The sequence below is a fragment of the Chelmon rostratus genome, chromosome 12, assembly GCF_017976325.1.
Source record: "Chelmon rostratus isolate fCheRos1 chromosome 12, fCheRos1.pri, whole genome shotgun sequence".
NCBI classification, from domain to species: Eukaryota; Metazoa; Chordata; class Actinopteri; order Chaetodontiformes; family Chaetodontidae; genus Chelmon; species Chelmon rostratus.
The window spans coordinates 21,039,412-21,064,270 of record NC_055669.1 but is presented as its reverse complement, the minus strand read 5'-3'; the positions used below and the strand labels follow the sequence as shown (position 1 = coordinate 21,064,270).

The 24,859-nt window shown below is 44.0% G+C and overlaps 1 protein-coding gene across 2 annotated transcripts in view; it reads left to right on the top strand.

Annotated features, from left to right (window-relative positions):
• The window catches only part of zfyve9a (zinc finger, FYVE domain containing 9a), a 30,177-nt gene extending 5,421 nt beyond the window's left edge, over nucleotides 1-24,756 (top strand). The window contains exons 2-19 of one of the 2 annotated variants that reach the window (XM_041948348.1): nucleotides 1,828-1,935; nucleotides 2,958-3,065; nucleotides 4,343-5,787; nucleotides 7,653-7,752; nucleotides 8,469-8,645; nucleotides 8,879-9,042; nucleotides 10,325-10,433; nucleotides 10,837-10,959; nucleotides 12,953-13,108; nucleotides 14,287-14,511; nucleotides 16,480-16,562; nucleotides 16,828-16,932; nucleotides 18,673-18,823; nucleotides 19,009-19,089; nucleotides 19,861-20,023; nucleotides 20,653-20,758; nucleotides 21,114-21,290; nucleotides 21,411-24,756. In XM_041948348.1, the coding sequence (XP_041804282.1) occupies nucleotides 2,996-3,065; nucleotides 4,343-5,787; nucleotides 7,653-7,752; nucleotides 8,469-8,645; nucleotides 8,879-9,042; nucleotides 10,325-10,433; nucleotides 10,837-10,959; nucleotides 12,953-13,108; nucleotides 14,287-14,511; nucleotides 16,480-16,562; nucleotides 16,828-16,932; nucleotides 18,673-18,823; nucleotides 19,009-19,089; nucleotides 19,861-20,023; nucleotides 20,653-20,758; nucleotides 21,114-21,290; nucleotides 21,411-21,572 (3,597 nt within the window). In that variant the 5' untranslated portion in view covers nucleotides 1,828-1,935; nucleotides 2,958-2,995 and the 3' untranslated portion in view covers nucleotides 21,573-24,756. Of the gene's footprint in view, nucleotides 1-1,827; nucleotides 1,936-2,957; nucleotides 3,066-4,342; nucleotides 5,788-7,652; nucleotides 7,753-8,468; nucleotides 8,646-8,878; nucleotides 9,043-10,324; nucleotides 10,455-10,836; nucleotides 10,960-12,952; nucleotides 13,109-14,286; nucleotides 14,512-16,479; nucleotides 16,563-16,827; nucleotides 16,933-18,672; nucleotides 18,824-19,008; nucleotides 19,090-19,860; nucleotides 20,024-20,652; nucleotides 20,759-21,113; nucleotides 21,291-21,410 lie in introns of both variants that reach the window. The other variant, XM_041948347.1, reaches the window with a different exon arrangement.
• Nucleotides 24,757-24,859: the final 103 nt, after the last annotated feature.

Here is a 24,859-nt window from a genome sequence, read left to right as displayed (position 1 = left end):
TGTCTAAAAATACAACTCCGTCACGCACTTTGACTAAAGATGCATTATTTAATGCCTCTGCAGAGTAATTAAATCTTAATCAGGGACGGGCTCCTGTCCTCATGGAGGCGCGTGTGTCTGTCTGTGTGCGCTTGTTCGCATGTTTGTGTGTTTTCTGTGTGCGCTGTCCCACAGTCCGCTGGAGCTTTTTAGGCTCTTTTGGTGCGAGACGACTTGAGAAGTCTTTCATTCACTGAAGAGGAAAACCTGTCTGCTGGGGTAAAAGGTTGGACGAGGTTAAAGTTTAGTGCTGAGAAGTTGTTCCCATTGAGCTGTGGGCTCAGGTGATGTGACAGTAATTCACTCTAACCAAACTGGATCATCTCAGACTCTGGACACTGCTGCATGCTTTGTCCTGCAGAGGCAGCATCAGTGGGACTTACTGAACACTGGACAGAGGCTCATGCTTTATCATGCCATCAATACCTACAGTTTTGATTGGTCCTGTGTCACTCTGTTAATGTTTGTATGTTAAAAAATATTATTAAGATTAATGCAGTAGTGGTGATGAGCAGTGCTGGAAATTGAACCTCAATACTGAATGAAATGTGTCAGTACATAGAGTATCAATAATTGACATTAAATGTCTGATCATATTCATTATTTTGTTTACGTTATTGTTGCAAAACTATTGCATTGTTACCAGCTATATGAAATAGTTGTATGAAATGTAATAGTTTTATTTATTTCTGCAAGTATAGTTCATTCTTGTATTGATGGAGCGTTGACGTCACTAGGCGAGTGTTGTGTCTAAACTTAGTCATCAAACTCCAGCTGGGCTGTGCTTGCCAAAAGATTTGTAACATGCTCCAATTAAAGCGCCGTTTCTTTGTTTCATTCACTGATGGATTATTCATTTTGTGGATTTTATTAATTCAAAGAAGCCTTTTCGTCGTCGGTGCGGTTCATTTATATTTTTGGCTCCGATGGCAGTGTTCTCCTTCAGCCTCGTTCCTGGTGTGGCAGAAGTGGTTTGACCCTACATGTGTACACACTCCTGTCCTGTGCCTTCACTGTTTTGTGCTGACATCGTGCCCATGCCTGCACCTTAAACTAAGCGGAAAATGTGTTGACTCTGCTCCTTTCTCCGAGGCCTTCGCTCTGCGGAATATCTGGTCTCTGGTGTAATCCCTGGTCGCGCTTGTCCTTATGAGAATGACCCTGAGGTTCAGCCTGGCCGTTACTCATTTGAAGCCTTACACACACACACACACACACACACACACACGCACACACACATAGACACACGCCTCCTCATGCCCCACAGCATCACATCATCACTCCAAGGTCTCCTCATCAGCAAGGACAGCCTGTGCAGGTTTACTGTGCAGTGATTCAGGCTTCAGCTGTTTTCCATTCATGCCTCTGATTGCCTTGTCATGCTTGAATGGATAATGACTCACTATGTATTACAATGTGCAATACATATGATAAGATGTTGTACAGTATTATCAATTGGAGGTGCTGTTCATGAGCTGGTGTCCCACACTTATAAAAGAGTTTGTTCTGATTCATCATGGTGTGATGGGTGGAGACATTGACCTTGGGTGTGATTCTTTATTTCAACACAAATGTGTTTCTTAGTACGTTTGTAGGAAGCACTTTGCTGTCTTTACTTTGAAATAATCTAAAAAATAATCTACATATAATGCAAGACCGTGGGAAGTTCACGGTTATTTGCTGTAACCATGCTCATTATATCACCTCCTGGTGAAACTAGCAGCATGCTTCGGCACACAGGCTGAGATGCAGCTCTTTACTGAACGGTGTTTCCTTTTCATGTCTAAGGTGTGGGCGCTGGGCGCTTGCCAGACTGGGTGAAGTGAGAACTGAGAGGGAAACCCGCTTAGGAAAAAAAAACACTGCCTGGGACTGCTGAGGAGGACCTCTGTGCAGGTGAGGACTCATAGAGAGAGGAGCACTATTTCAAGGCTAAAGGTACATCCAGGACTTAGACCAGAGTCAGAAATGTGTAGAAAAGAATGTAGACCATTTCCAAGTTATGAAACAAACTATTCGTCATGATAAAGTTCACAATGCCAGGATAACCTGCGTAGCATGCTGGCCTTGGATGCTTGGCTTTAGTGAAAGTTAAGTATAAAGTTGAGTTGTAAATTTAGCTTGTGATATGACTTGCACACTGTCATCAGAAGTTCCACATTGAGAAATGTCAACAGCTGTCAGTGTGAGAGAATATGAAAAAGTATGTACCGTCAGAATAAAATAAATCCATCAGCCCCTGTCGTAACCTACAAACATTTACATTTTATGTTTAGTCATTCAAACTAACTTCCAGAGAGTTATAGTTGTTATAGTTGGACAGATTTTGACTACTAGATCTCACACTGAACACTGGTTCAAGCAAAAATGACAAATATTCTATACTCACAATACTTCCAGCTTCTTGAATATGAAGATTTGCTTTTTTCTCTACTTGAAAACACTGTTAATTGAATATTTGGGGTTTTCAAATGTAAGACAACCAAAGAAAGCAGTCACCTGGTCGATTGAGAAAATAATTGTTAGAGTAATTAACAGTCAAATTAATAATTTATCTTTTAAATATTGCTGAAGCAAATTTTTGAATGATAGAATCTCATTTTGTAAATGATTGTTTCTTAAGGAGAAGGCTTAAGAAGTACGGAAACACCTTTTCTTAGTATGTAGAGAATTTGACTTTTTGACCCATACTTTCCTTTCATTATCTCTGTGACCCTCGAGTGAACACAAAAGAGGACTGCATGGAAGGGAAATGAGAAGTACGAGCAAAAGAGAGTCAGAGGGGATATTTCTTCTTAGACAAGTTATATTAAAGCGAGCAGAGGACAAAGATATGAAAAAGGAGACATGATTCAGGCCGTGGTGGTATGGAAATGTGAACAGATTTGGTATTAAGGACATGCTCATCCTGCTTCTAGGTTCACGCGGCCGTCGGCAGGGTGGAGCTTCCTGACCCATGGAGAATTACTTCCAGGCCGAGGCCTTCAACCTGGACAAGGTGCTGGACGAGTTCGAGCAGAACGAAGGTGAGCTGCTGCGTTAGAGACGAGACAGGGACAAACAGTGAGTCATTGTGCTTGAGAGAAGACGGATGAGACGAGGCGCAGCTGTGGGACTAGAGTTTCAGCAGAGTTGTGTTGTGGTTAAGATGCCATTACGTAACCGAGGAGTAAATCATCAAGGTGTCAGACAATCGGCTACTGCCCGATGAGTTTGAGTAACATTTACAGGTGGCGATTGAGGGTGTGCAGAGAGGGAATAGGACTAATTGGATTATCCATTTCCCTGGGGCTTTTGTGAAACTGTGTTATTGGTGCAAGACGAAGGTTGTCTTTTTTTACTTCACACTTAATGCTCACAATAAGTAAAGAAATTGTGTTAGGGCCGCTTTGCAGCAGTGGTTCCACTGAGTTTATTTATGGTGATTGTAAAGTAAACACTGCATTACTGAGCTGTGCATCTGCAGACTCCCGGCTCTCCACTACAAATAGTCTGCTTATAAAAGGGGAAAGACTGCTCTTTTTCTGGATTTATGTCAGATGACCTCCAGAAAAATGCCGGTCCTCCACACACAGCATATTTTGATGGTACTGTGAGCTCAGTGTGTATTTTGGCTGTGAGTGATTATCTGTCCTCTGCCAGAGATCCAGCTTGGCAGATTAACTCTGTGTGAGTGAATGCGTGTGCGCTTGAACCCAGCACAGCACATACTAAAACAGCTTAGCATGAATTCCAGTGGAGGGCGGAGAGCGCTATACAGTAGCTGACACGGCCGTGCGAGAAAGTCGTTTTGAATAAATGTTATAAGAATTTCCGCTCGTATTACACAGCATTCATGTGTCAGCTCGACTGATGGCTCCCAGGGGTGACCAGGCCGTTTGGCCCACTTTCTCAGAATTTCCCAGTCCATCCACACACTAATTTCCCACTCCATGCCAGCCTCATTTCTCAATTTGTCCCCTGGTTTGTTCCTCCCATTTTTAGCTCCTTTGATCACCTGGGAGTGTGTATCTTTGTATTAGTTCTCTTTGGCAGTTCATTTGAGGTTTCCTGTCATGCTGTTGTAGGTTCATGATCTCTCTGCTGGTAGCCACTTTTTCTTATTCTCTGTTTCGTGTCTTCGATGTGACACGAAAACGGCAAGCTGTTCAGAAAAATCAGAAAATTAGGCTGAAAGGTACCTTGACAGCAAAGCCACTATTGGCTCAATTAATAACTCGTCACATAAAGAGTAAAAGCTTCATTACAAATAAGGCGTGGTAGAATCCATATAACTGTGTTTCCCCTCTTCTTCCTTTGCCAGATGAGACAGACAATCCCATTCTCTCAGATGCCAAGTGGACCCAGATCCTGGCCCCACCAGCCCACCTGCTGTCTCTGAACCCCGCCCTGGCCCACACAGACCTCAGCCCCCGGGAGAGTCCGCTGCCCTTCAAGACCCTCCCCGACTCCTCCTCCAGTGCCTCCCCGGGGGCCGACCCTAAAAGACACACCGGTCCCGAAGCTCCATCCTGGGTAGAGGAGAGACCGGCAGACGTGCATAGCCCACCCCTCCCCCAGCCCAACATCGGCAAACTGGTGGGCACAGACGACCTCTCGCCGCCCCCCGTGACGGCCTGTAGTGCTGTGGAGAACGGCTGCCCTGCAAGCCCACAGCTAGATGGGCTCAGCAAGGACATAAGTTCTCTTCCGGATAACCAGCCCGTTGCTTCTGATCAGGAGGCTCAACCTCATCAGGAGGAGAGAGCTGCTTCAGCAGGAGGAGGAGGCTCAGCTGTCAGTCACACTCACTTCACCTTTGACGTTGGATTAGGACAGGAAGAAACTCTGCCTCTGGAAATTCATCCAAATGTGGAACCAACAACACAAAATGAGGAAGGTGTGAAAGAGGAGGCCAGTACAGCTGTTCTTCAGGACAATGGTCAAGAAAAACAAACTTTAAACTTAAAGGAGGAGCAGATAGAAAGTCTTCTGATCAGGGGGAGAGACGTTCAGGCTGGTTGTGAGGTGGAGGAGAATGGTGTATCTCTCCTCGACACGATTGGAGTAGAGGAGAAGGAGGAGAGACTTGGTCCAGAAGGACAGATAGACCAACACCTCAGAATAACAAGCCTTCCCAATGGTTTGGAACAGGACAGCAGTAGCCATTCCAAGCTTAAGGAGACAGAGGAGGAGGAGGAGGGTTTTTCTCCCTCTCCTGTCCCCTCCAAGGAGGACTCTGTCACTGAGGAGAAAGAAATGGAGGAAAGTAAGCAGGAGAACGGCGATGGAGGAGCAGTGGGGTCAGGTGTCGTCCAACCAAAACTCAACAATCGGCTGCAGCCGGTCAGTGTTCCCTACGGAGGGGCACGACCGAAGCAGCCGGTCAGCCTGAAGCTCCAGATCCCACAGCCGCTGTCAGGCCAGGTCCAAAATCAGCTTGGGCCGGCCGCCATCAGCAAGAATAAAAACCAGGAGAACCAGAGCCGGAGAGGCACGCCCTCTGAAACTACGCTCAGTGGGACTGATCAGAGTACAGTCGGGGTGAACGGAGATGGCATTGTCCACTCTCCTCTCTTGATGCCCTCGGAGAGCCCAGACAATGACCTCCAGGCAGGCCAACAGGGCGCTCTGTGCAGGAAAGCTGCCAGCTCCCTGGGAGAGGTCGCCCCTGTGTGGGTGCCCGACTCCCAGGCCCCCATCTGTATGAAATGTGATGTCAAGTTCACCTTCACCAAGAGGAGGCACCATTGCAGGGCCTGTGGCAAGGTCAGTGGAGTGCTAGAGCTGCTTTTTCAGAGGAAATATAAACTAAAAACACTGTAACACAAACACAAAAACAATGATTTTAGCAATGTACCTGGCATTTCTCGGCCAATTCTGTTGTTTGGTTATTTATTGGTGTTGTGTTTATAGTCCTGTAATAATTGACCGAAGTAGGCAACATGCTGTCACTGAAGTGCTGCTACACTTACACAAATGATTTTCTACTGTTTATTTTTGGGTTCAGCCTCTCAGAATGAAAGGGACACCACTTTTCACCAATTTTTAAACTCACCTGGGAGAAAATAATCATAAAAAAGGAAGGGACGCATTTTATCTCCCTCTAGAAGCCTGTATAGACTGATAGACCAGAATGCAGTGCATCCCCGAGATGTATTCAGAGTAAGGTACAGGACATTGAAAAACTCTTGCCGAAAAGCTTGCTTGCTGTTACTATTCGGTTGTCATTATTGCTTTTCTCCCTTGCTTAATCTCAGAATTGTTTACCTCTCCTGGGGTGTTGTCAAAAATTATTCTGGAATTTGCCAAATGATGTTGGCCTTTCAAGACATTTACATTTTTTCATTACATTTGTGAGAGACTTCATCCTGTGTTTTTTACGCCAAGGACACTGCAGCTAATGGTTATTTTCATTATCGATTAATCTTCATTATTTTCTTGATTAATTGTTTTGTCTGTAAAATGTCAGAAAATTGTGAAAAATCCAAATCCAAAGTTAAATCACTTGTTTTAACCCAAAGACATTCAGTTCATTCATTCAGTTGTGAGATAAACAAAGAAAAGCAGCAGATCCTCACAACTGAGAAGCTAGAATTTGAAACATTGCTCATGACTGAGCAATTAGTCGATTATCAAAAGAGTTATGGGGTGTAGTTAGAATAGATGTTGAAGTTAAAATAAAGGTTGAATGAATAAACACTCACCTGGAATCATCAAACCTGTAGTTTGTCAGTCAAGGAGTGATCATTTGGCAGTAATTCTTCCAGGACATGGGGAAATTAGTTCTAGTAACACCACTGCAAACAGAACAGGATAAACAAGTGCTAAACAAAAGACAAAAATCATGTGCGCAAGGAAAAAGCAACATGAGAAATGCATTGCAACTTTTGAAATACATAGCAGAGTAAAATTCTGCCAGTAACGTAAATGAGCTTTGCTGGATTCTCGATGCTTTGATAGAGAAGTTTGTTTTTAGGCCTCTCCTTGCAGATAAGCTCAGGGTGTGCAGGTAGCTTTCTAGCATTATGGCCACCCACACGTGCAACGGGGTGTCCGCACAGTGCTTTAAAGTGAAGATGCGGTCGCTGACACTGCACTGGAAAATCACCGGACTGCTACTTAATTTCCCATGGTGGTAAACAAACACACTCTCTGCCACTTGAGCAGGGAGGAGCTGGCACTGCAGCAATACTGACACTGGCACCGGGGCCGCAGACAACAGACGCAGCAGGATCTTCAGTACATCTACCACCTTAGTGGTAGATCCACAAACCAGTGTATAATGGTGCTGTGAGGCTGTGAAATTAAAAGGATCCTCCACCATCTGTCTAATATTCCACTAAATACACGTTACTGGATAATGATGTGTAAGGCAGTGCTAATCCATTGAAAGCAAAGTGCCCTGCACACAGCTGCAGTTCTTTGAAGTGCTGACAAAGTACAGGAAATCAATATCCATAAAATGGTACATTGGCTGCACACTTAATCACAACTTATTTTCAATTATTCTCCTTTAAAATTCTTCACAGTTAACGTAAAATCATTTGCAGAATTGTTTTTTCATCCAGTGTGATCATCCTTTGTGCGGTACAAATAATACCTGTCTCCGTCTGTGGCTGTGTGTTTTTAAGGTGTTCTGTGCAACGTGCTGCAGCCTGAAGTGCAGGCTCATGTACATGGACAGGAAGGAGGCCCGCGTCTGTGTCACCTGTCATTCTGCTCTGACGAGTGGTGAGCATCACTGCAAGCAGAGAGTTAGCTCTTTACAGCTTATATGTTGCATTTATATCTAGTTTTGTTTATATAAATGCAACTGAGGATGGTGCTCCATTTGAAAAGACTTCACTGAAAATTGATGAAGAGAAATCAACGAGTAAAGGTTTAATATAGTGGTCAACTATACTGGCTGTATAGTCTAATCTAATCCAATCTAACAAAGGAATACTTTTTTGCCTCCTTTGTTATAAGCATACTGAAATGTGTCATTGTAGGTTTCATTTGGTGAGCCTGCTGGCTCACTAGACTGGCTTACTGGGCCACTTATTGCAACAGAGCCCTCATGAACGAAATTAGCTACACCTGTGCTTGTGATGCTAAGACAGTTTAAGATGTTTTCTGTGTTCATCTTAGGAGATGCAACAGTGTATTGGAGTACAATTGATACTGACCAACATGGCTTAAGAAAACCAAACAACAGACCTGTGAAAAACATGTATATCTGTATTAGACCAATGATGCTTTTACTACCAGAATTACAATTTTTCAGATTTTTTTTTCATTTTCAAGAAGCACCACCACTCATCTCTAACATTTAATACCTGCTTACATGTCGGATTTGATGTATTGGTTAGAAGACATTTTCCCTGCTTCTTTTCTACTGGCTGTATAGTTGTTGACCGCACACATTTTTCTTAACTTACACTATTGATGTTTTTTGTGTCTGTCAGCGCAATCATGGGAGACTCCGGCCACTGCAAGCAACCAGAGTCCGAACCCCAACAACCCAGCGGAGTACTGCTCCACCATCCCCCCTTTGCAGCAGGCCCAGGCCTCGGGGGTGCTCAGCTCCCCTCCTCCTACCGTCATGGTGCCCGTGGGAGTCCTGAAACAGCCTGGCAACGAGGGTACAACCTTTACCAAGAATAAAAATGCTCTTAGCACTTTATTTTTCACCTTTAACATGACATTCTGTCCCCATAAGTACTTTACAGTTGTTCTTTTTTTTCTTTTTACTGATCCTGATAAGGGCTCATACAGTTCTCAGTCATGCAGCTGTTCAGTGTTTCGCTGTGCCTGTGTGTGTTTGTTTAATCAACATTAAAGTAAATGTAATTTTGTGTGGGTGTATCACCTTTAGGGTCCCTGACACGGGAACAGAGGAGGGTGTGGTTTGCTGATGGGGTTCTGCCTAACGGAGACACAACAGATTCCCCCAAACCTCCGACCTCTAGCCCAGCCCCCTCCCAGTCCCTGGCCATCTCCACATATTCAAACAAATCCTCCACTTCTGAATCCTCAGAGGTAGGCCTGGCATGAAAAGCATCCATGCGAGATGAAATGCTATTAGTTAAGCTTGTAATGGCATATTAGCTACTCCTCAGTTAGCCGAAGGAAGCCACAAAGAACTCTTTCTGTGGGATTCTTGGTGGTTTACCGGTTGGGTCACGGACTGCAAGAAACAAGCAGTAAACAGGGTTCAAAGGAAACATTCTGCATTCTGCTCAAGTCTGCCTAATCGGAATTAGAAATCCCAGCTGACTGAAATGCTTAAATCAAAATAGGTTAACGTTTGCCTCCCAACAAATAACAGCCCAATGTAGTTCTTTCTGTGGTCGTGCTGTTCATTCATTGGGCTTGAATGCCACCCGTCAGGATGATTCATGGCCTGTTGAACAGAATGATTGTTGAAGCGTTTAAATGCCTTCATCTCATATGGCCTGATGATGCTCTGCAGACAGAACTCAAGTTAAAAAAAAGCAGACTTTCACATGACACCGTGAAGTCATAGTGGCCTGAGCTCAGTAATGCATGGATTTCAATTTACTGCTGAAGGTTCGTCAGAATCAAGTTGACCAGTAGTGGCAAAGTGCTGAACCACTGATATACTGCAGGGGCTCCAAGTGTGCTTTTCTAACTGTTTTTCAAGGTTTAGTACATTTACAATGTATCAAATAAAACAACAGGCAACAATGACAGAGCATACAGTTCAGGCCAGAATTGAAACAGCCCACTGATTGCATGAAGTTTGAAAGAAGTACAGCAACAACAATCACCATATTAAAGCTGTTGTGGCGAGCATGGTAGCAAACAGTTGCCTATTAAAACATCGAACTACATGGAGCAACATTAGTGCTCAGTTACAGTCAGTGTGAGTGTTTCTGGCCACCTGCTGAATGCGAGTTTTTAGTTTCCGTTTGGTCTCCGCCGACTCCTGAGAAAGATATCCGGCCTCTAAAGGTGCCAATGCGCCATTATTTTTTACCAGCTAGTAACCGTCTGACTAGCTGCATGCTGCTCCTGGAGAGAGAGAGGTGAAAGTAGAACAAAGCTGTAAAGCTGTGGACCATAAAACTAAAACGGTGAGCTGTAAAGAACTGTAGAGGCGAACTGCAGGGTCAGGTCATAATTCTCTGAGTGCGTCACCACGGGCAACCCCTTCCACCACACGCAAAGCGATTTATTTTATTCATTTTCCATTGATAGTGACTGGTGCAGCTTTAAGGAAGGGCAGTATCTATTACTACATCTCACTGTGTGTTCTAACATCTAACGCTACACCTCCACCTCTCCTCTCCACCCCCAGGCAGTCCATACCCCTGTTGCCCCTGTGGGCAGCCCCGTGGGCAGCTCCCTCAGCCTGATCCCGGAGGACGGGCTCCCTCCCATCCTCATCTCCACCGGAGTCAAAGGAGGTACGGGAGGCCACATCACAGGTGCTTGCCCTCATCCTCACCATTGCTCCTCATTGCTCCGTCAGCTGCTGTCTCTGTGCTCGTCAAGTGTGTTTTTCACGTGCTTCGTATCACGGCTCATGTTTCGACCACTCATTGCCAAGGGGGGGAGGAAAGGATTTCTTCATGGAAGTGCATTGATGATGTTTTCAGGAATTGGGAGGGTCTCTCACCGTTAACTTGGTCTGATCATCATTTCCTTCTCTTACCTCACATGTGACTCCTTCATCATCCTCACCTCCCCCCCGATTCTCACTCTGACATCTCTCATCCTCGGTTCTCTCCCGTCCGTTTTTCTAACTTTACCTCGACTCCTTCCTCCACCCTCCTCTCCTTCTTCTGCTCCACCACAACCCACCTGCAGACTATGCAGTGGAGGAGAGGCCGTCAGAGATCGTCCTCATGCAGCAGCTGGAGGAGGGAGGTCCAGACCCCCTGGTCTTCGTTCTTAATGCTAACCTGCTCGCCATGGTCAAGCTTGTCAACTGTGAGTTACCCAGCCAGTGCGTTTTTCTACCATGTAAAGAGTGTTGGTATCATTTCCAGAGTTATTTAGCAGTGGGGAAAAAACAAAAACTTCCAACGGAGGAAGAAGGAATGGCACTACCCCATTTTAAGGATTACTTTTATGCAGCCTGATTTAACTCTTTATCAACCCTTAATTAGTATGTGTATGACAACATTTCTCACTAGGTGTAAAGACATTGATTTTGATTGACAAAATTCATGCAGTTTGGCCCACAAAAAATCATACAGATTCATAGATAATGTGCAAAATCCATGAATCCAAGTCTAATTAAAAATCTGGAACACGATGAGAGGAGAAAATGAACTAAATCATAAATTCCAAATAATTCAGTGGTGTGGTTATGATCCCAGGTTCAGGCCGAATAAAATGGACCCTAGTTTTAAATCCTGGATCTCAGAAGGAATAACGACCTTCTTTTATTTTACAGAAAAGAGACCGTTAAAGGACTTCGACAGCCTAAAGAAAGAACATTAACTTGAAAAGTCAGATTTGTATAGATACTGCATCCCATTTTCACTTTGAAGATTAGAAATAAAACACACATTGATGTTTCAATACTGAGAATATTTTTGGTAATTATTAAATGATTCATATAAGGGGGCTGTCTCTAGATCTTATAAAGGCCTTATGACATAAAATCCCACGCAATAGAATACATTGAAGAGTGTTCATGAGATGGAATTTAAAAAATACAGGATTCACATGTGGTTAAAACTTTTAGTGGAGCAAAAATCAGTGTGTGGAACTACTTAAAAATGACTGATTTTGTGATGATGTAAGCAAAAGGTAGAATACATATTTGTACTGTATAAAATTTTAAATGGCCTGATTAAGCTTTTGTCCTATGAATTATTGAGTGGCTTTATGCAAACACACCCAAATAATGTTTGAATTTCATGCATGTGGATGTTTCATAACCCGTTCCAGACACAGAATAAGTAAAATGTCTATTTTAACAGGTCATATTACTGGCTTTTTGTCGTAAATGTCTATAAATGTTTCCATAAATGACCAATGGCAGGAAAGAATCACAATGCTCACACAGTATTTGGCACCTGATGCCGTCGTTGTCACTGCTGAGAACAGCAGTGAGTTGAAACATATAGTGATACGAGGGACAAAGTATGTTTTCTGTTCTCCCGCAGTCTGGATTTTAAAAACGTAGCTGTTGAAACCTTAATTTGCTCACTTAATGACCATCGTGAGCGCGAGGGATGCCCGGCCCACTTCTCACAGTGGATTCACTCGGTATTTCAGATTAATTCAATCATTTATTAAAGAACTCTGCTGCCTATTATACCATCTGCAACAGTGCATGGATAGAATTACAAGATGTTAAGTTGGGACTAATTCTCATTAGCTCACACGCTGCATGTGAAGTCTTTCGCTGGATATTCATTCACACACTTGGCAGGGATGAAAACTTAAAGTGCGAGGAGGGACACAGCTTGTCTGGTCATATAGTTGTATGAGAGTATGGTTTTTGTTTTTTTCTTTACCTTTTTGGCATCACAGTTGGGGAAATAATAATTTTTAAAGACTGTTCTGACATGAGAAGAGTTTTCTCAACTTAAAATGGGTTCATTCTGTTTTGTTTGCTTTATTGAAGTAATTTTAATGCTCTTTGTGCAAATATGATACTGGAGTAGTACATTTATCAAGGTTTGTTAAACAGACATGCATTTTCTTTCTTTAATCGTGTGCTGGTGTTGCCTCTATGCCTGTTTGTCTCAGTTCAGACTGTTGGAATTGTTTATAAAAGCTAGTTAGACATGACTTCACATAAAAGTGACTCGAGTGTTTGTTCAGACGTGAGACAAACGTCACATTTAAAATGTGCATGTTTGAACGAATCTTGTGAAATGTTTCCAGCTCTGATTTGATTTGTTAACTCTCTCCTCTCTGACTGATGTGACAAACTACTTTTCTGTTCTGTTCTTTCAACCCACAGACGTGAACAGGAAGTGTTGGTACGTCACGACTAAGGGCATGCACGCCGTCGGCCAGGCAGAGGTGGTCATTCTGCTCCAGTGTCTACCTGATGAGAAGACCATCCCTAAAGACATCTTCACCCACTTTGTGCAGCTCTACCAGGAGGCCCTCAGTGGTAAGAGCACAACCAACAGCTCCACCAGGAGGAACATTGTGAAATTAGTCCACCGTGGGTGCCTCTTGGGGGAGATAGCAGCTCATTAGTAGTCCTGTCTCGAGGCCCACAGGTGAGTCCACTTGTCTCAGTCAGGTGCTGCCCAGTTAAAAATGAGCTAGCCCTAAAGTAATGTAGTATAATGTAGGGGGAAAATGTTCCAGCTCTACTTTTTGTTCCAGAGAGACGACAGGTGGACCGAGTCGTCCTCTATTTGGAAACCAGGTTACTGTCCACCATTGCTAACTGCGTCTCTGCCTTTTTCATGAAAAATGGTCCGAACATTAGCGTCCCGCTGTTGGGTCGCCTCCCTCCAGGCGTGACACCTCACTATCGCTTGTCTTGCGTTTTTTCCTCCGTATGCTGCGGAGCAGAATCCACTAATATCTGGTGACTTTGACGGCTTGCTCCCCTCAGGCTGTTTCCTTTTTCATATTCACACTGGAGCACTTTCAGGCTGGTGGAAGGAAGCCATATTCAGCGTGTCGTTCCTGATTAGCTCGCCGTCAGTCTCGAGAAAAAGTGCTGGCTTTAGCAAGTCCCAGCCACCAAGCTTTGTCATGCCATTAGGGTTATTGCATTATGTGGCGTGTAAAGGCACTGATCCCTCCCACAGATAATTAGTAACGTGAACCCTTTGTGGGTAACATGAGTTTGTAGGGCGAACAGGCAAGATACGTTTTTATTCACGACTGTACAACTTAATACAGACTAAGCAAGGCTTCTTATCCACACAGTAATCCCACGAATACGCTGAAAGCTTCTGCCTTTCATATCTACCCACTTTTTCAGAGGATCTGAACTCTGAGAATTGGTTTCTGTCTTTTTTTTCCCACTTTTGCTTCTCATTTATGTTCATTTTCATCCTTGGCCTTTTTTTTCCCCACTTCATCCTCTTCATTTTTATTCCCGTCTCCTTCATATCATTCCCTGCTTTTTATACATCCCCTCCAAACTCGTATTATATCACTCCTCTTTTCTCCCTGCCTTCTCCTCCACGACCCTGCTGTGCCTTACCCTCTCCTATTTCACCAACCCCTCCTCTTTCTTCCCCTCCTCCTCCTCCTCTTCCTCACATCTCCTGTATCACTAACTTCCCTCTCTCCTCCTCTCCTCCCCTTCTTCCTCGTCTCCTAAAGGCAACGTGCTGAGCCACCTGAGTCACTCATTCTTCACGCAGAGCTTCCTGGGCAGCAAAGAGCATGGCGGCTTCCTCTACATCAGCCCCTCCTTCCAGTCGCTGCAAGACCTGCTGCTGCCCAACCCGCCCTACCTCTTCGGCATCCTGATACAGAAGTGGGAAACGCCCTGGGCCAAGGTCTTCCCCATCCGCCTCATGCTGCGGCTGGGCGCAGAGTACCGATGTGAGTCAGGACGACTGGGGTTCACACTGTGGTAATTTGCAATAGGGGAATATGTGTCTTTGATCATGTAATTGGATTTTATTTTTAAGTTTAAGTTCATCATCCATTAAGTCTGAAAGATTGAGCACATCATTTTTTCTTCAGTTGTCATGGAAAGGTTGATATTCAGATTTTTCAGATGTATTTAGTGAAGACCAGTGAATTCGTGATACTTGTTCATTATTTTCTGCATGTTGGCCAGCAGGGTGTTGTTTTCGTCTCCTGATCGAGCTCCAAGTTCCACCTTATCACTGTGTGTGGCTGGGAAATGTTTGAGGCTCTGTACCGTACTGTGAAGCCAAAACTGATTTTACCTACCTTATTTTGAGGAACGTAAACATGCTTATCTAGAAAACTTTTTTTTTTAATTTAATAAAAGACAAACTTATCAGTGTTAAATATTAAAAGTGGTAAATGTGCTAAAAATTTTGATTGAAATCAGAAACTGATACAAGACTCCAAATCTGAGCATTTGATGCTTATTTCTGTATGTCAGTCAGGTGTCCACACTCACAGTAGGACATGTTTTGCTGCAGAGACAGTACAGCCACATAAGTCTGCTGCTCAGCAGTCTCTCCCTGCTCACAGTCCTAAAAAGGATGTGATGTCATATAAATGAATATTGATCTACAGTCACAAACTGTAAAACGTCTGTGAGGGCGATGTTGCAGTTTGTAGTCTGGCAGTGTGTTGTTGCACTAAGCACGATAATAAAACAGGCTAAACTAATAATGTGTGCATCAGTGTTTCTATTGGCTGTCTGTGCACAACCACAAAACTTTGACCTGCGAGTGTGTGAGGGCCAGCAGGAGACCAAAACAGGAAGCTTCAGCAGTGGGCTTCAGCTGAAGTTAATGGGTGTAAATCTCTGTAGGGCTGGATGTGACCAGTAAGAAGGAGCCTCATATTTTAGGCTAATTAGCAGACTGTGTCGGATTTGCTGCATTTTTTCTTTCGTATTTCAGTTAACAAAGATTACATGTTTCTGTCTAGCACAGGAATCAAACCTCACAAGGTTAAGAGCAGGAGTGTCCTCTAATGGTTTGATGGTTTCTTGTGGTAAGATATTAAGATCCACATTGATCTAGAGGGCTTAGCATGTCAGTTAATAGAAGGAGCTTGTAGACATCCATGATACCAGCCTGCTCGCATATGTTTCCCACAGCTTCCCACATGAACCAGGAAGTCTTGTGAGGGGTTTTATCGGAGAGCCTCCTCTCCACCAAATCCCCTTCTCCCGCAGCCAGACCTTCCACGGAGCGCCGCCTGGCTCTGCTAAGCCTCTTGCCTGCTTCCAGCGAGCACGGATAGAATACATTAACAAAGCCACACACAGTTGAGGCTCTTAAACTCAAATTGTTAGCATCGTCATGAAGTTAATCCACCACACAAACAGTGTTGCTCTCTACGCTTTCACCTCTCACTTTAGCAAGTGACTGGCAGAAGGTCGAGCAGCTCGTGAGCATACGAATCCCCACCGAACTGCAGATTGAAGCTGAGATCGTTTTTTTTTATTGCTAATGAGAGTTTGTGGCGAGATCTTATTTCCAGCTGTTTGCTGAGATAAGGCTAAAAATAGTCATCTAAGGAGCTTTGGATGCTGGAGAAAAAAGCAGCCTTATTTTTCACTTGTGGATTAGAAGCGTTCCTCTTAACTGCAGGCACAGTTTACTGTATTTGATGTGTGTGTGGGGTCTCGTGTTCAGTTCATTTGCATTCATGAGTGGAGAGGATAGAAAACACAAGCTGTGTGGTTGATTAAAAACCTGGAAACACCTTACCCACGAAAAAAACTGACTCATGAAATAACAAATCAAAGGAGCAATACTGTAGCAGCTACAAGGACCATAAAAAAATCTAAGTGTCCATTTTCCTATCCAGTTCTGTAACTTTTCATACCCAAGACTGAACCCAGAATTTGTTTTGCAGTTTATCCGTGTCCGCTGTTCAGTGTTCGCTTCAGGAAGCCCCTGTTCGGAGAGACCGGTCACACCATCATGAACCTGCTCGCAGTGAGTGCTTTGTTTTTCCTCTTCATGTGTTTGGCTTATTATTTATTTTCAAGCTTGAAGAGCTTTTCTATATGTCATTGAATAATAACGTTTTCCAGAATAGTGCATTCATTTTGTAGTTGGATGATATTTGATTTTCACTTATGTGACCAAGTGTTTTTATTTTGTGGTATTACTTGCTCTGTGACACTGACACATATGGACATATGATTTAAAAAAACAAAACAGTTTTTCTGCCCTCATCTTTTTCCTGTCCTGCTTGTAGGACTTCCGTAACTACCAGTACACGCTACCGGTGGTGAAAGGTCTGGTTGTGGACATGGAGGTGAGGAAGACGAGCATTAAGATCCCCAGTAATCGTTACAGTGAGGTGAGTGTCAACATCTCGCTTGCACACCTGTAGTTTGATTCATTTCCAGTGCTGGTAGCATGAAGTCATATGGGCTGACTCATTCATGGACAGTTTCGGTGACTGCCATCCTGCTTCAAGAGTGTTACGATGACCCATGTGGGGAAACGAAGCAGCACAATGCTTCAGTTTGTGTGTTTGCAGGATGTTCCCTGGTGTCAGAAAGAGCTCACAAGTAACTAACCAGGAGCATCATTACATTCACTTTTTATATTATGTATTTCTGCATTAATAATAAGTGCTTGATTTGGCAGGTATTTGCAGTAAATTGCTAGATTACCCAAAACCAGGTCCATCTGGTTACTCTCTCCATAAGCTAGAAAACTGACTAATGATAACGATGTACTGTAGCTGTATCGTGATAAACATTTACGTTTGCTCTGATAGAGGATTTTATACATGTTGCCCACTGCCAGCTGCAGCCACTGAGTATTTTTGATTAAGGGCATTTTCACGCCCATAATTCGTTTGTCATGGTCCAAATCAGTTGATGAGTTGGTGAACTTGTTGCATTTTCCTCTTAATTTGGTTTCTTCTCACACAGAAAAATCCAAGTGAGCCAAAATACAGTGCTGCAAGCAGTCCATAGTCCATAAAATGTCCTCAAGTATGTAAAAACAATACCACTCGCCGTTTGCCAGAGCCCAGAAAGTATGATCAAATTGTTTTATCCAAAACCCAAAGATGATCTAATGCTCTCTATACTGATCGCTAATAGTGCTTTAGCTTTTGAATTGAGGCTTTTGAATTTTGGAGGCGCAGTGAAGCCTACCCCACACATGGTGACCTGGTCCTGGTCTGGTTGTTCAGTCCACGCTGGAGTTTTATTGACAGCCTTTACACCAGCTGAAATGAACAAACAAACCAGAGTTCCTTTGAACCACACCAAACGTGTTGGGCATCAAAGCATCCGAAAACTACAAAAGCTCAACATTGAAGCATAAAAACAGATTATAGGCGTGGAGAGAAAGCAGAGCTGTGTCTCATGTTGCACATTTGAGCTTTTCCCCCCAGAATCAGAGATCTTTTTTTTTTGTTGACAAACTGAAACCCTCCATCTAAACTAATGACATCAGTGGAGGAGGCTCCCGTTCAGCAGCCTGAAGATCGACACACACGTGTTCGTTCTGTGTAGGTGACGTGTGGGCCCCCGCGGCTGAACAGTATAGGCGTGGGCTGCCGACTTGTTACAGCGCCGCTGCCTCGAGGGTGTGAATGAATGTCCAACCAGAAGAAGTGATACGCACGAAGCACCATTTGGCCGAGGCAGAGAGCCACGGCGGAGAGAGCGGCGCCGGTTGTAGCGTTTGGCTGCTGAAGCAGGAACAGATGGGAACCCAGTAATGTGAAGTGGGGACCGTTTCTCAACAGCTTGCGGGCGAGCCTTTAGCGCAGCAAGTGGTTAAAGCCCTCCAGATTTTCAGTTTTATTTCTGATTTGCAAAGGACGGCTTCAAAGAGACGCAGAGGCAGGGGATTTAGCCAAATTAAAACGTGGGATCTTTCAACTATTGATATCCGCCCATGTCAGCGTCTTCTTTCGCAATCTGTCATCTCAGCGCCATCCCATTTAACTCGAGGACTTTACCCACAAGCCCACTGCAATTAGGCTTAACCAGGCAGTCTCTGTTAAGCCCATTTTCCTCAGCACCCATACCCAAAGGGCAGCTTAATTAGACATGGATATTATTTGTCCTTGCAGCTGATGAAGGCCATGAACAAGTCCAACGAACACGTGCTGGCCATGGGGGCGTGTTTCAACGACCGGGCCGACTCCCACCTGGTGTGCGTCCAAAACGATGACGGGAACTACCAGACGCAGGCCATCAGCATCCATCACCAGCCCCGCAAAGGTGCTGACACAGAACAGATTCATCACACTTCCTTCATCTCACGCTCTGTCTGGTTTGTGTGTCCGGCTCGTTGCCTGGAGAAATCCTCCTCCTGACTTGTTATTATTTCTCTTTGTCTGTTTGCCAGAAAATAATTTGACCTCGGCCCGTGTTCGATTCTTTTTTTCTCTTTGTGTTTTCTGCAGTTACTGGAGCCTGCTTCTTTGTGTTCAGTGGTGCTTTGAAAGCCTCGTCGGGCTTCTTAGCCAAGACCAGTATTGTGGAAGGTGAGAACTGCGGCAACAAACTACACGTCGGCTGTAAAAAATCCCAAAATAATAGTCAAGAGTATTTGTATGAAGCTTCCTCACAAATGTCTCGATACGCACAAGAGTATTTACCCATGCTGGCACAAATTCATAATTAGAGCTGAAAGTGGGGGCTGAACATGTAGATATGAAGATATAAACTTACCAACTGTCAATTTATAGCATGTTCTCGCATTTCTGGATGAGTTCGGCTCTTGGAAATATTGCACAGTATTTAATACACTGGAATACCCAAAACACAGGTACAAACGTCCGTCTGTCCCGTTGTCCTGAACACAACGTCTCAGGAACACTTTGAGGGAATTTCTGCAAATTTGGCACAAACGTCCACTCAGACTCCGGGATGAACGGCTCGGACTTCGACGGTCAAAGGTCCCTCTGACCTCACACAGCACATTTTTGATCATAACATAAAATTTCACATAAATGTCTCATAGGATAAAATGATGAAGGTCAAACTCACTGTGACATCATGATTCTCTGCAAAAACACTTTTCAACACCATCGCTCAGGAACAGACGGGGGGTTGAGACAGTATTTCAGATTTGGTCAAACACTGAATTGGTGATACTGCTGTGTTTGTATAGATGTTCTGTGCTGACGGGTTGAAGATGTGTGTGAAGCATCCTCATGTTACAGCTTGTTAATTTTCTTTAAATGAATCTGTAGGTTAATGTACTACAATAATACAAATAAGAATATATTAATGGATCTTTTTCCCCCAATTAGACGGTGTGATGATCCAGATCACAGCTGAGACCATGGACTCTCTACGGCAAGCCCTGAGGGACATGAAGGACTTCACCATCACGTGCGGCAAAGCCGACCAGGAGGAGAACCAGGAGCTTGTCCACATCCAGTGGACGGAGGACGACCACAACTTCAACAAGGGGTGAGGCAGGAAGAGAAGAGACGAGGAGGAGAGGGAGCTGGGAGAGATGCATTTATGTCACGGACAATTGAACTGATAGCTTCCCAACCGCCGCATTTACTACTTTGCTGTAAAAAGTCATTATGCATGCTCGGGGAAGCCCTCTGGAGGAACATCTTAGCAGGGTGGAATGATGTGGTTTGACGTGTCGTTGAGATACAGACCAATGCAATCAATTTTACAGCAGTCAGATAAGAGCTGCAAATTTAAATGCGACTTTTCACTATTAAATATAATTGAGGCTTCTCACCAGATACTCTATCACTTTATTAGCACAATATTCTGGACAGAGTCGCCGTTTTAACCCTCATTTCACCAGAGAGTGGCCTTAGTCTGCTGTCAAGTTACATATGGAACTGTGTGCATTAGTTGTCTATGTTATACACAATATCCTTTGTTTTTTCTTAATAGAAAAGAATATTGTTTTTAGCTCTCCGAAACATAAAAAGCAGAAGAAGAACATGCAGCATATGGAACAAGTATAGTAACAAAACACTGAAGAAGTGAAGTCGCTCCTCGCCACCTCCTCCTCCTGCTTTACGAACCCTCTGCTCATCAAGCACCGTGTTGTCGTGTGTTTGGTTACTCAGTGTCATCAGTCCGATCGATGGGAAGTCTATGGAGTCCATCACCAGCGTCAAGATCTTCCACGGCTCGGAGTTCAAAGCCAACGGCAAAGTCATCCGCTGGACGGAGGTACCGACACTCGTTCTGCTCGCGTGCACTTAAATATAAAGGGAATTTAAGACCAAAGTACAGAACAACCTGCACAGTACTGAGCCAACACTGTGTCACAGTCTTTGATTCACTAACAGTTCAGGTTCAAGGATCGTGTAGTTTATTTCAGACGTGTTGCATGATTGATGTGCAGACGTGTGCAGTGCAGCTTTAAAACCTCGTTCCTTCCCTGATTAGGACACGCTGACCCTGATCCTGTTGCACCTCGGATCTAAGTCAGATATTTATTTTTTGTGTGTTGTTGTTTGTGTCGTTGGAGCTGTCTGTGTTGAAAAGCGCAGTGAAAACACTCCTGTTTCTGGGTTTTTCTCAGGTGTTTTTCCTCCAGAGTGAAGATCAACCCAACGGCCTGAGCGACCCGGCCGACCACAGCCGGCTGACGGAGAACGTGGCGAGGGCTTTCTGCGTGGCGCTTTGTCCGCACCTGAAGCTGCTGAAGGAGGACGGGATGGCCAAACTGGGACTGAGGGTCACGCTGGACTCCGACCAGGTACACCCAGATTATGGTCTTGTTAATCAGACTGAAGGGAAACTAACCGATTAACCCAGTGGTTCCCTGAATGCTGACAGTACTGATGATCCAGTCTATCACCTGTGTGCGTTGTTGCAGGTGGGTTACCTGGCAGGAAGTAACGGGCAGCCTCTCCTGCCTCAGTACCTGAGCGACCTGGACAGCGCTCTGATCCCCGTCATCCACGGCGGGGCGTGTCAGCTGAGCGAGGGCCCGGTCGTCATGGAGCTGGTCTTCTACATCCTGGAGATCATCTCGTAGGAGCCTTCGAGCTCCATCTTCTGACGTCATCTCACAGCCTGGTCCTTCGTCATCTCCCTTCAACCGTTTGCACTTCAAGAGAGCCCGAAAACTGTGCCGTGCCAGGCGGGGTAGCATTCCTCAAGTCGAACCTATGCATCCAACCACCGTCTGTTGTGCTCCAGAGGCCACCCGGGGCCTGAGGAGGCCCCGAGCTGGGTCATCCGTCACATGCCCCCCGTAGTGAACCTCACCTGACAGCTGCTTCGATCTCTGGTGGTCATCAGAGATCACACTGTCTGACCCCAGTGTGCCGTTACAGTGCCTATAACAAGTATTAGCCCCCTCCTCAACTTTTCACGGTTTATTGTGTAATAACATTTAATCAAAGTAGATTTGATGCAGGATCAACAGAAAAGACCCTCTAATGATCTCTACAAAGTGATATAAATGAATTTAAATATAAGAGGTATTAACGCTCTTTAATAGGACACGCATAAACCACCGCTGGATTTCAAGACCCCTTGAAAATGTCAGCAGCGAGCTCATCATCCTTTGTTTTCATTTGCCCAAAGATTTCTGACGAGTCAGCACTAACCTTTGATGCTGTTGAAAGGTTTTTGTATTGTTAAACTCTGCACACATACATCTCACTGATCTGTACATGTCATACTTGAATTCAATTTTCTAACTCAGTGAATGGAGCTGAGCGTGTGGCTGCTCGGTCAGAGATGCCTTAATTTACCCAGAATTCACATCAAATGAGTCCTACTTCCTGCAAGATGATGGGGAAGTGAAAAGCTTCGCGCAGCGGATGAATTCAGACGTCCGTCTCAAGGAACCGACCACAAAAAAATTCTTCCAATCAAGAATTCGTAGCCGTCCACCCCCCATCTCCACATAACCTGACTGAGCCTGAGCAGCTTGTAGAGAAAAAATGGGAGACGAGGCCAAAACGAACACATTCAGCAGCAGTTCTGCTGCATGTTTATTTATTACAAACAAGATCAGGACTTAATGCCCCTGTGTGGGTGCCGTCCTTTGTCGCTTATGGGAAGCAAATTGATGGAGGTCTATCCATACGGACTGAAGGCTGGAGGGGATGAATCCCTACACAATCAAGTATTTCACATATATATAATAAGTTCAGATCAATTTGTAGAGATCAGTTTCCACTTTGACATTAAAGGGTCTTTTTAAATGGCAAAAAAATCCACACAGTAAAACAGTTCAACAGGAATATTTCCACGGAGGGCGACTACTTCTCATAGACACTGTATGAAGCTCCTCGGCTCCTCATCCTCCGTCACTCCAATGTCACTGTGGCAGCCGGGAGTCCTGAAGCACTGAACTCTGAATATCTGCAAAGGCCTCTGTGTAGCACGGATGCTCTTCAGCAAGGGAGACTCCGATCCACTGCAGAAAAGTCTGGACTCTTCCTCTGAAGTTACGTTAAAAAGGAAAGCTACAGATCATCAGACGAGGAGCTGGAAGGTGCGTCTGTGTGGTGATTTGATTTTTTTTTTTTTTTGCACCGTGGTGCTCAGTGCCTGCAGCAGCGATTCATCAAGCAAGAAAAAAAAAAACACATTTCAGCTTCAACGTTTGAGCTTTACTCATCAACTACCAGATGCTTTACTTCATGGGCAAACACACTGACCTGTTGTACATATTTTTGTAGGCGTAACAACTTCATTATAACTCTGCATCTGTAGCCTCCAGAGATCCCAGTTAATGACAGAATGACTGAAGTGGCCATCATGGACTGACGCGCTGTGAAAGAAGATTATGTGTTACTCACCGGGAAAACACGTTCGTCCTACAGTAGACAGCTGATTTAAAGAGAAAAAAAAAAAAGGTTCCAATGCTTTATTGATAAACTCAAACAATCTGTACATAAAGCTGAGAGAGCAGAACAGGCGAAATCAGTTTTTAATCTCATCAACCATCTTCAGCTTCATCAGCGCTTGTCGTTTGTACAGCAGTGGTTGGAAAAGCTACTCAAGTTATTTTGTTCTTTTCAATCATACAAAGAATAACTGTTGAAGATGTAAAGATATATATACAGTATATATATATAAATATAAAATATATTAGAACTGTATTAAATTGCAGAAGCAGTGCACTGGATTCTAAGCCATTTACAGGAGAGTTAAAGCGAGCGTCGGGGTGGCCGCTGTGTCCTGGAAGACGTCAGTTTTTCAGCAGCAGATAAGAAAAGTTCAGTGTTTGTAAAGATCCAGGGTTCCTGCAGAACAAAGAGTTTGATCGACCTGAAGCTGAATGTATTTCATCTCACATTTCCTGCAACTTATCGTCCTTCCAAAGCCCTGAAATCACGAACATCCTGCTCCAGACTTTGCAGACCTGTGTAGGAACCCTGTAGATGGCTGATATGTTGTCTTCAAAGGCCTCAACTGTTTTAGTGCATCTAGAAACAGATCGCTGCAGCCCCTCTTTCTCTGCTCCGGACTGTGCTCTCCTTCAGCAACATGGACCTGGAAAAAATATAAGAATGTATTCCTCCGGTTTCTGTTCAAATCTGCAAAAGTTCTTGTTTGTTTGTTTGTTTCTGGCTAGACTAATCACCAAAAACCACCCTGTCGTGTCAAAATGCTCTGTACAGTAATTGTTCTGCATTATGGCTGTTCCTCCACCTTAAATCATGCTAATATAAAACCAGAAGGGGCTACACAAAAAGTGCTGTTCGCACAGTACAAGAGGTTTTGTTGAAGCATTTTATCAGAGAAAAACAATCTCGTCATAACAAGTGAGAATCAGACAATCACATGAAAATCTGCAGAAGAGCCGAGCTGAGTTTAAATTAGACCTGTAGCCGTTCTGTATTCGTTTATTACTCAATTTGAAGTATTTTAGGAGCTACTGTAGCAAAGTAATGTTAGCGAAGCTGATTCAAATGTTCAGTAAAGACTGAATGAGAGGTCAAAGGTCACCAGTTCTGGGTTTATTACTGTGATCATACCGGAGTTGGTGTATCTCAATCACTGTGTCTTCACTGTGTGACGTTCATCAGCCGCCGCCGGCTAATAATTCTGTTTTTATAAATTAGCATAATGAAGAGGAGACATGAGGATTTATTTTTCTGACTTCCTGTTTTCTGTTACGTTTTATTTTGGCATTATCTGACGTGTGCAATATGTCCTCAATCCAAAAAAAAAAAAAAGAAAAGGTGCAATTTGTTTGACTGAAAAAGTAGCATTTTTTTGTATTCAGTTGTAAGATGTTACTATCCGAACTATAACACTGCATGCAAACAGAAACACGCTTGAAACGGAGACGGGAGCAAA